This window comes from Triplophysa dalaica, chromosome 3 (assembly GCF_015846415.1).
Source record: "Triplophysa dalaica isolate WHDGS20190420 chromosome 3, ASM1584641v1, whole genome shotgun sequence".
Taxonomy (NCBI): Eukaryota; Metazoa; Chordata; class Actinopteri; order Cypriniformes; family Nemacheilidae; genus Triplophysa; species Triplophysa dalaica.
This window is the reverse complement of record NC_079544.1, coordinates 5,051,703-5,063,779: the sequence shown is the minus strand read 5'-3', so window position 1 is coordinate 5,063,779 and position 12,077 is coordinate 5,051,703. Positions and strand designations below refer to the sequence as shown.

General features: G+C 38.4%; 1 protein-coding gene across 6 annotated transcripts in view; it reads left to right on the top strand.

The window, feature by feature from the left end:
• The window catches only part of astn1 (astrotactin 1), a 214,977-nt gene that overhangs the window by 182,970 nt on the left and 19,930 nt on the right, over positions 1-12,077 (top strand). For all 6 annotated transcript variants that reach the window (XM_056742685.1, XM_056742684.1, XM_056742686.1 and 3 more), the window contains 2 exons: positions 11,512-11,780; positions 11,863-11,996. In XM_056742685.1, the coding sequence (XP_056598663.1) occupies positions 11,512-11,780; positions 11,863-11,996 (403 nt within the window). The remainder of the gene's footprint in view (positions 1-11,511; positions 11,781-11,862; positions 11,997-12,077) is intronic.

Below are 12,077 nucleotides of genomic sequence, written 5' to 3'. Positions count from 1 at the left end.
CACTCGGAATACATATAACAAGTTCAATTTGCTTTTGTGGTTTATTCAATTATACGTTGTAAATGAAAGGATCTTTCAGAAACGTGTATTTAGAACACACAGCTCTGGACAGATAAAACAATACAAAAAAAACATAGTTTCTTGACCCTCAAAAAAACGGGGTTTTACCAATGAAAGAAAAGCACAACCTGTCTTATACAAGTTTAAGAAACACAAAAATACGACAAGCCCAGCTGTACGATATTACATTTTTAAATGTCAAAAAGAAAACGTCAAAAATACGGCAGTGGGGATACTGTACAAAGAAAACAACAAAATAAGTACATTATTTTATACCCATGTACAACTTAGACACATTATGATGTATCAAAGCAAAACACTCACATAATGATGACCTCCTCAATCATTCACCACATAAAGGCAGTGACGTTGCACGGTTGAAATTCAGCCTACATATATCCTTGTATACTCTGTCTTTTAAACAAACAAATGATAAATATATTCAATAAAATATTCGTAAACTGAAATGTATATTGTTGCTAAACACAAACGGAACAGATTTACAGCACATGGTATGACGTCATATATACACGGACATTTACCACGACATAACCCACCTTACATTATACGTTTTTAACAAATGAACTACACAGTACACATTCAGAAATGTTTAATGTTAGGTATATTGCAAAATAAACACTTTATTTACCACGGGATGCTCTAAAATGCTTTCAAATTCCCGTACGAGTGCGTATCCTCTCTCACTGCACTTAGCACGTCTCACACGCTCGTGTGACGCATGCGCATTTCACTACACGCACCTAGACACTGCCCCCTGTCGCCAACTCTTGTAAATTACAGGTCTTGCAAGGAAACTTCAAGTCTATTTACCACCCGGTTACATTAATATTTAGATACTATATATCGGCCAATATGTCGATTACCTGGTTTAAGTGACCTCAAATCTCTGAACGATAGCATATCGTCACTGTCCTTGTGAAACATCGTCCAAATTCACTGAACTTTTTAAAATTATTACATACTTTGTTGTCACAGTTGACAACTACTTTTTAATATTTTTTATTGGCTTGATATTTGCAAAACCCGGTGAAAAACATTGAGGATGATAACATTACTGATTTATGGCCACAACCGTTGACCTGAGACTAGCATTTTAAAGAATCTTGAAAAAAACAGTTGAGGCTAAGAGATCTGTATGTTGCCGATACAACAGAAAGAAAAGATTAAAGATGAGCAGACCAGTTGCCATGTCAACACGAGGTGACCTGTGTGTGACAGAATGAGGACTGGAGACATAAAGCCGCCGGAACATTTATCTGTTGGCCTTGGTTACTCATTTTAGAGGTCAGGACAAACTGGTCCCCAGTGAACTCTCTCATTAATGAATCTTTTGACTGGTCACTGAGGTGGTTTGTGACACCAGCAGCTCAGACAAGCTTGAATAATGCTGCCCTCTGTTCCACTCGCTGTGCGTGCTGTGGTTTTGATAGAAGCGTGGGGGAGATTTTTACATCGCTGGCAAAAAGATTTTGGAATTTTACCAGTTTTCAATAGGAATAGATCACAATATATATATATATAAAGTAAACCTAAGGGATCGTTTGCATTAACAGCGATTATATTTCTGGAAGTCTCAGAGCGGTTAGCAGGCATTCTGATTTAGTTACTGCATATGTGTATTAGCCAGTGGATCGAAGTTTGAATGCATTGTATCACTGCTTATTGCATCTCTGCACATCATTGTGACATCATCAAGCCCAATGCAGGAATAGAAAGCATTCTTCGCTCACGTCGCCAACTCTCATTAAAAGTGCATTCTGTTGGCTTTGTTAATGAAAACTTCCTTGATGTGAATGCTTCTTGTGAAAGGACCTGTACAGGTACAAGTTTTGTTAAAGCACAGAGATATGATTACTTAAGACTTGTGTTAACTGAAACATCTGTGCAATAACTTGTGATTAATTAAATCTGCAATATGGATAATCGCTCAGATTAAATTATACAGTACCAATCTGATTTTGCATTTTTCCATTTTATCTGAGAAAGAAATGAAAAAGGAAACCCCACAGATCCCAATAGCACTGTTCAAGGATAAGAGATATAATGCATAATGCAGCAGTCATTTCAATTTTTTTTTCCTACTCTAAATAGTTCAGCCCTAGACAGAGAAATGAAATAAGGAAATGACAAACTCTATCTTTGTCTCCAATTCTGAGAGAGAGTTTCTTATAAATAGTACATCATGGCTAAGACTGTATGTCCAACTTACATTGCATTACAGTATTATTTACACTCTTAAAAATAAAGGAGCTTAAAAGGTTCTTCACAGCAATACCATAGAAGAACCATTTTTGAGTCCACAAAGCACCCTTAAGTATAAAGTTCTTTAAAGAAACATCTCTTTCTTAACTTTTTATTATCTTCAGATGTTAAAGGTTCTTTATGGAACCAAAAGGTTTGTCTATGGCTTCAAAGAACCTTTTGATGACCCCTTTTTTTTAAGAGTGTACGGTAGTCCTGTAATCGAATGAATGCATGTCATTTACAACTGTGCTCGTGTCTTTTAGAAGTCTTTTACATGCCCTCTTAATCATCCATCTAGTAATGGGGTGAACGTTTTGAGCTTCGTATGAAGGTCGTCACGCCCGCCAAAAAGTAGAAAAGATAGTGTGAACAAACTACACCGTTAGCGTGTAATCCACTCGTGAAAGACATGCCAGCTGCTCACCGCGCGCAGATAGATAAGACCCGAGAAACAGCACCTGGCTGGCACAGAAACCCTGTTCCTCAGATTGTCCTCTAACTCCGAGGGATACTTACAGCAGACTGCAAACATTTGATCATGGCACTGTTGCTTTGGGGTTGTGTGGGTAGCTTGGTTAAACTTACAGCTAACATAACATGTTTTACAGAAGATTGATGGAAGCATCTTACAGATATAACGTCAGATACAGACATGTGCACATTTGTGGTTTGCATTGCTTCCATTGTTCCATTCCATTGCTTTCATGTAAATCATTTCAAGTCATTTAGCAGACGCTAAAAGGAGCAATAATACAATAGGTGCTAATACAAAGTTACTAGTTACTAGTTACTAGTTACTACAAAGTCAACAAAAGCCAGAAATATTCCTGTTGAGAGAATGAGAGGGTTAAGTTATTTTATTTTAATTCTTTTAATTTTCATTCGTCTTTCAAGTGCTCACAGAAGAGTTTAAGTTGTTTTTTGAATGTTGTGAGATATGTTGTCGACTGGACCGAGGTAGGAAGAATGTTCCACCAGGAAGGAGTTGGGAAGGAGAATGAGCGGGAAAGCGATTTACTGCCCTTTCGAGATGGCAATACAGGACGTCGCTCGTTTGCTGAACACAGGGTTCTTGATGGGGTGTAGGAGGGTGTGGAAGTATGCCGGTGCAGATCCAGTGATAGTCCTGTTGGCAAGCATTAGTGACTTATATCTGATACGGGCTTCAACCGGTAGCCAGTGGAGAGAGATGAAAAGGGGTGTCACATGAGCCAATTTAGGCTGTTAGAAGACGAGGCGTGCTGCTGTGTTCTGAACCAGCTGGAGTGGTTTGATAGCCTTTGCGGAAGACCAGCAAATTGGATGGTGAGATTGTGTTTCATCATGGGGTGTGCCGGAAACACGAATAGTTCAGTCTTGGCAGGGTTCAGCTGGAGGTGATGCTCTTTCATCCAAGCTGAGATGTCTTCTAGGCAGGCTGTAATGCGAGCTGCTACAGTGGTGTCATCAGCATAACAGTGATACAAGAAGCCGTGTGCCGTATGATGGGTCCCAAGGATGACGTGCAGCAGTCTAAGCACTGATCCCTGAGAGACCCCAGTTATCATGTGGTGAGCAGTGGACAGCGAGCCCCACCATGACACCCTGAAGGATCTGCCAGAGAGGTAGGATTTGAACCATCGGAGAGGAGTGCCTGAGATTCCTAGAGATGACAGGTTTGCTAGCAGTATCTGGTATTTCATATACAGTATATATATATCAAACAGCAACACTGGCGAGACAAATTAGGAATAAATGGGAAACCGTGTTTCACCGAGAAGTTGCGGCTGTGGTCGGAGGATTTTTACTGTAATGGCACGCCATGGCAAAATGAATATAGCGGAAACACTGAACTAACAAAAATACACTTAGATAGACGTTACATGAAGAATGATGAGTGGAGAGTGTCAAAATAAAGGTACATAATATCAATATATTAGTGTGACATAGATGCATCGTATTGTTTGAAGTGTAATCAATGCATCGATCCATATCGATGTATTGTTACACCTCTAGTATACAATTGTTCTGTGGAGAACATAATAAGATATTTGTCTCTGTGGTTTTGTGTCCATACAATGGAAGTCAATGGGATCCAGTGTTGTTCAGTTACCTACGTTCATCAAAATATCATATTTTGTGAACTTTAAAAGAAAGAAAGTTATACAGTTTTGCAATGACATGTAGGTGAGTAAATGTTGACAGACTTTACATGTCTTTGGTGAACTATCCCTCTAATCTCCGATCTTTGTAACATGCAATTACATTGAAACCGATTGGCATTTCTCAGCAGTGTCCTGTATTGTACATATTGTGACGGTTACGGTGCAGCATGACTTGAGAAGTAATCCGCAGTGTTCTCCATTTATGCAGCCAAGCACCTGAAAAAAAGCCCTGTGCCATTTCTATGTAAGGCAGGTCAGAATCCATTGCAAATTGCTTCATATTCAAGCCCCTCAGTCCAGCAGGTCAGCTCAGATCTCACAGCGAGGTCCAGGGTGGCATCGCCAGATACAGATGAATTAGTTTGGCCCTCACACCTCACAAACAAGATGTCACTGCTCTTTGTGCCTGCAGGCAGGCCAATCACAGGTAAATAAACCAAGCCATTCTCCCCTGTACCACACCAGCAGCTTTTATTAAGAGACAGAAGGGCATGTCAGGTAGGACCAGCAGCTAGCCGTGTGTTTAAACTAGTGGAATGAATCGAACATGGGAAAATTGAAAGGCTGGCCAGGAGAGGAAAGCAGAAGGGAGATTGAAAAGGACTGAGCTAAGTATTTATATAAGAAGTTATTGTGAAGTTATTATTATGAAGTTATTTTTGCTTTTGCACCAGCAAGGTTAGGTTTCGGGACGGGGTTAAGGGTGGGACTTCAGTATCGCTTTTTTCTAGTAATCGTACATTTTTGTGCATTTCATAATACGAGTATTCATATGAATTAGCCACCTTGTAAAATAGCTCCAAACTCCTGTTCGGTCAGGTACAACTATGTCACAAATAACTGAGAGTTTATTTTGTGTTTCTACCTGTACTGTTTATAGGAATAAATATCAATTAACACTTCATTTTCAAACAATTTATAGTGCTTATAGTTGATCATAAAAGACTGAAGCTACGTTCGCACAACACCTTTTCCAACTAAACACAGTCCACTTTTTAGGAGTTTTGCTGTTTACATTTGGCATTTACACGAAAACAGTGTTTTGATGACTGTAAACTTTTGAAAACAGGTTTTTAAAGTGTAAGTTTTCAAAAACGATGCTGTTATCATCTCTGCGTAATCAACAGACACATGAATTTGTATTAGGTGTTTTACAAAGTAACATCGCCAACTACTGGCTGGTATCCATAATGCAAGGTTTTTGGACATTTTCTCGGATCCGTGTAAAAGGAGACGTTTTGACAAAAAAGAAAGAAATGAAGCGTGTTTCTTTATGCATGTATGACTTCTCGCACATGTATGTGCATATGGGTGTGTATCATTGTTGTATATTGCATATCCTTGATCCTCATAATTTATTTGCTGTTTATTTGCTGGCAAGGGGTATGGGGGTTGTTTTGTAAATTTATAAAGCTTTAAATATAGTATTTAACGAGAAAACAAAACTTCCTGGAACTTTCTGTGGGGCTCAACGAATCACGTGACACACGGAAATGTTTAACTTCCATTGTTGCGACTCTCTTTCTCAATGTAAAACATTACAGAATTTATATTTTATATCTCTTAAAAGGGATAGTTAGTTCACCAAAAAAATTACATCATTTATTCACCCTCTTTTCATTTCAAACCTGTAAAAGTGTATTTCTTCGCACGACACAAAAGAAGGGTTTGAAAAAAGTGTTTAACCGAACAATGGCATTATCCATTGACTTGCATTGTTTTTTATATACAATAAAAATCGTGCCATCGTTGTCTTATACCAACTTTCTTCAAAATATCTTCTTTTGTGTTCGTCAGAAAAAAGAAAGTCATACAGGTTTGAAATGGCATTTCAACCTGACACAAATGAAGTTTCATTTTTATGAACTAACCCTTTAAACTACATCGGGCATCTAATATGATTGAAGCAATTTCCCCACAAAAGTATCCTCTAAAGATCTCAAGTCTTTTGATTTATGCTTCCGATTCAGTTTTATAGCTTTATACTGTATACCCCCATCAGATTGATTTGCGTCCGATTTCATTTCTCAGAAATGATTTTGGATACAATTCGAGTTAGACTAATACTTGAGATAGGCATGGCATGTGCAGTGCATTTTATTTAATACAATTGGTTTCTAACCACAGAGAGCTGAAGAGAATAAACAATACAATTTGCAGGCTCGAAGGAGTGGATGTTGTGCGCTTATCATCTCCTGATAAACCGTGTGAGCTGTAAATCGGCATGCATCATCTGTCCCATGAGATTAGCTTGTCACAGAGACATGTTTAAATTAATAATTTGTCTAACACAATGCAACATACAGTATTTCATAACCTTCTGATCATTGATTGAAAGCTCTACCGACTACTCACAGATTTCTTGATTACGAAAGCACGCAGAGCAATTTATTACAAATTACAAATAGTATGTTTTATAATGTTCTACGTAGATGTCAAAACATGAGAAAAAGGAAGCAATGCTCATTATCTTTTTTTAGTAAATTGTGTAGACTGTGCTTACGAAACTGTGCAGAAACCAGAATGCAATTTGTTATGTCACCCCCTCACTTCTGAGTTCTTGCAAGACTGGTGTCCTCTAGTACAGACTTCTAGCGCCATCTAGTGTTTTACTGTAGTAGAGAAATGCCTTCCTTAAGTGGATTTCTATACTTGGAAATGCATCAGTCTGTACCAATGTTCATCTTTCTCATGCTGACAATTAGCAGGTAGTCATCAATTGAAATTCTTCTAAACACTGAGACATCAAAGGGTTGTTTTTACTAAAAGAAGCCCGGAGACCGTACAAATGACACGATATCTATGCTTTTTTATTCAAAGCAAGCCGCTAAAATGAAAGTAATCTAATGAGATGTTTTTCTTCAGTCTCCTACTTTAATTTGGCCTGCAATGCATCATACAGCTTTCATAACTGTCAAAATGCAGAGCTGTAGAGAAAATATGTCAAGGGAAATTGGCACAATGTAGTGTGTTTGTGTTCCCCAACCTTCTCTCTCTCTCTCTCTCAATTTTCAATTTCAAGGTACTTTATTGGCATGATTGCGTGTTGTTACAATATTGCCAAAGCATTGAACATATAACAAAAGACTAGTACATAGTAAAATTCAAATAAGGTGCTAACTAAGGGATACATATTGAATTAAAAATAAAATAAATTACATGTTAATAGACAAATGAAATGTATGAAATAAAAAATATCTAAATCAAATGTACATTTTAGGCTGAAACATGAGAATGGGATAAAAGTAAACTGTGTATATGTGCATCGATAGAATTTTCTCTTTAGGGTCTGATAACATTCTAGTTTACTTTGTTTTTTACTTTCCTTTTCCCAACGGTCTAAATATGACTTTTTACTTTCTTTGGTAATTTGGTTTATTCTGATTTTGTTTTGCTCAGTTGTGCTGGTCTGAAGTTTCAGAGCCAGCTGGCAGATGCGACCGGTCTCTCTCTTTCTCTCACGTCTCTTTCTTGCTTTTTGTTTTTTACACTGTCGTTTTAATTAACGCATAATACTGGTAAATCTTTCTTAATCTACACCTGGCATCAAATTTAATGAAGCACTTTTCTCACATTAGTATTTTTTGTAGAGCACACAGCTTCTGATTGACGTCCAAAATCTCCTAATTTACTGATCTTTTAATTAATTAACTTTGTGCAACCTTTTTTCTAAATATTTGTTGTTTCTTGGCAGATATCAAATGCTTTTCTTCAGAGAAATAAATGATTAATACTTTTATTTCTTACAATTTAGACACTGTTATGCCACTGGTGTGCCACTTATTTTAAGTTAACACTTTAATTCAAATGGATACAACGGCTGTTAAAAACGTGTAGTTATAATAATACATCTTTCCAAGAAAATAATTACTTATTAATATTTTTCATGATGCTTATTCAATAACGGAGTATATTACCAATCATTGCTTGGAATGCTGTGTATAAGCATTCTTACATTTATCACTTTATGGATTTTCCTGTCGTTTTGATTTACATTTCAACGTTGGCTACTTGTACGATTTTCCAATTGAGAGTTCAACATGTACCTATTTCCTAATTCTGCTAATTCCTAGATTCCAAAATGTTCCAAGGGGTCAAGATGTTCTGTATAGCACGCTATATAACCAACTAGACCCAGAACAGGGGTCGGCAACCCGTGGCTCTCGAGCCGCATTGGCTCTTCAGCCCCCTGCTGTGGCTCTGTGTAGTCTTTATAAGACCCTGTTTATGCCTATTAACATGTGTTTTGGTCGAACGGATCACAAGTGGACGAAAGAGGCACATACCCGTTTACAGCTGCTGCTGTAATCGGTCTATTTTGTCCACTTTTGACCACTTCTGTCCTGATTTCTTCAAGAATTATCTGAAAAAGCATATATTTTCCCAGCCATACACCCTAGCTGGGTAAATGTATTTGCTTTTCGGGTATTTCAATTGAATAGACAAAATAAGTGCTTGCAATGTACATATGAGCGTGAACTAGATCCACAGAGCAGTGGATCTATTTCGGCTTTGACCAGGGGCAGGTTGGCCATCTGGAGTACCGGATTGTTCCCGGTGGGCCACTAACATATGGGGCTGGAATGGACGCTTGGGCCGGACAGACGGACTAATCATAATGTTACGAAGGCATTAGCGTGTCGAATACATATGCATGTAACCCAATGACACGTTACATACAACAGGGGTTTTCAAACTGTGGGTCGGGACCCACTTGTGGGTCGCACAGTGACATTTTGTTTGACTGACAAACAAAAATCAGTTTAGTCCAGTTAATGACTGGGAATAACAACAGCTTTGATATTTTACCATTAGATAGTTTGGTATTGCAGCTTAAATTTCATTTATTCTATATATGGAAAATAAAAATTTCTACTTGTAGAGTATGAATGTGTATTTTCTCCCCATATTTCCATTTAAAAATATTTTGGTGGGTCTCAAGGTAGGTCATACCTGTCAAGGTGGGTCCTGGAATGAGCAAGTTTGGGAATCGCTGACATACAACACCTTATCCTATTCCAACACTCCAACTTCTTGCCAGGGACAAAAAATAATAAATTGTTATCTAGGGGTTAAACGAACTAGCCGACTAGTCGACATTAATTTTCTGACGCGACCTTTAAAGCTTGATGTCGATAAGTCAGGGGTCATGTGATTTTGACACTGCACCTTTAAGAAGAGGCTGTTACAAGAGTGCTGCGCGCGGGATGTCATTCCCACCTGCTTACACGTGATGCTGTCACACTCCCGGCAATAATATATGTTATCTTGTCCTGCTTCCCCACGCATCATTAGAAATGACGTAACATAGATTTCAGTGCGAAAAACATAGACCCTAACCCCTGTGTCACTGAGGTGCTGCGTTTAAGTCCGCTGTGAGTTTAAGTCCGCTATGATAAAGCGCATGCAGCATTAGGCTAATAAATATATTGACGTTGTTCCAAAGGCCGTCAAAAACAAACTCTACATATTTTGCTGTTGTTTCATCTATTAGTGTACATGAGTTGATTTGTTGTAAATGTCAGGGAAGTTTGGTCTGTACACACGCTTCAGATCTGAAGTAACGTTAGACTGCTGTGCTGTAGAGATCCACCTGCTGCACTTTAACTATATAGCGCCACTACCATCGACCTCGCGCTTTAAAATAGTTTTAGTTTAGTTTAGTTGTTGTTGCTCTTGTGCAAGAGATGAAAAACATTTCATTTGTATTTGGATACTATATTTTTAGAGGTTATGGATTTCCGCCATTCTCCCGCAGCCCTCTTATTTTATTTATTAATGACGTCATCGACTTTGATGCGACTTTAAACACAAAATAGACGATTTCAGAAAATCTGAGGTCGTTCAACTCCATTGTTAACATCTAAATACAATACAAATCGCACTATATTGCTGCCTACTGGTGGAACTGGGTAACTACTACCGTACATGCATAACCATTATTATAGTCATTTAAAGGTTAAATACGGTATATTTTACAGCTCCAGAATAAAATTATTTGGTGGGAGAGGGCCCAAAATGGCTCTAATGTCGCAAAGGTATCAAATAACAAGTACCTCTATAAACCACCCAAAAAATGTACCAGGGAAGTCATTTGAAAATGAGTGGGTTGTTTACAGTCAGGATTCTGAGGCCCTATAGACGGTTTTAAAGGAACAACATAAACAAACGTTACTGTGCAAGCACGCTATAGTGGCCCGAACGTAATTTACATTCACAAACAATGAAGATTATTTAAATTAGACTGCGATACTAAATTCAACAGCTAGATGTCAATGTACCATTTAAAGTTGCGATCATGTCACTTCCGTATTTTGACGCATTTCCGAGTGTAACAGAATTTCTAATCAGCAAAAATAGTGGGTGTGGCTTTCGCTATTCTCTGCAATTTGATTGGATGTATAAAAACAGCCGTTGCATTTAGAAAAAGGAACTGGCAGCAGACTGACAGCTGAAGGGGAGGAGTTAACGGTGGCTCCGCCCAAGCCATTTAACATACGTCATTTAAGATGGATAGTCATTTGAGGAAGGAAGTGCATTTTCAGATTTTAACTAAAGATTATGAGGGCACGCGAATTTAAAAAAGAGAATGACCCAAATTGATTAACTAATAAATGCAATATTTCATGAAAAAATGGGCATTAAAAATTGTTTTTTCACTAGGACTAAGAAATTAACGTCCAACAATAAATTATACAATAAAATAGTCATATAAATTAATATAAATTTAATAAAATATATAAGTTATATTATCATCCACTACCCAGACCAATAAAAAACAGTCAGGAGGTTGCTTTTAGGGATTGTCAAATGGGATTTGTACGCTTTTGCGCACAGAGATTTACAAATGTCCACTTGAAAAATAAACCGGTTTTCAATGGAAATGCAATAACAGCAAGATATGAAATAATTTTCAGGTTACTCAATGGTTGTAAACAAACTTAGACTGGTTATGTTGGAATGTCTGAGCCGTCGTGCAATGTTCCCAATCCCAATAAATTCCTCCAGTGTACTCTCCAACATTTTGAATTCTTTATTTCAGGAAACTCTCCTTCAGACGAGTCAGAGGAGCGAGACAAAGAGCCGCGCACGCTCACTTACCCGGCGTACATTGCCAGTCTGCTGGACTCGGGTGCCAAGCGCATGGCGGCGGGGGTGCGTATGGACTGCAGCAGTCAGGGCCGATGCCCTCAGTCCTGCCACCTCTGCCACATGAGCCCTGGGCCTGCACGTCCTGCTGAACCTGTGCTGCTCAACATCACTAAAGCAACGCCGATCTACGAGCTGGTCAACAGCAATGACACCTACCAGGTATCTGAAAATCAAATCATTTTATCTTCATATGAAGTATCCAGTGTTGAATTTGAACTCTTTACTGTGTCTTTGTCGTCAGGCTCTACAGGAGGCCATGATGAGTGTTTTGTGGTGTTCTGCTAAAGGTGATGTTATTGATGACTGGTGTCGATGCGACTCTAGCGCCTTTGGCACGGATGGACTCCCGACCTGCGCCCCTCTTCCGCAACCGATGTGAGCAATTTATAGCTTTAATATCCTCACAGTTTCAAAGTCAAAATACGGATGTTGATGAAACGTTAGGTCATAAATGAC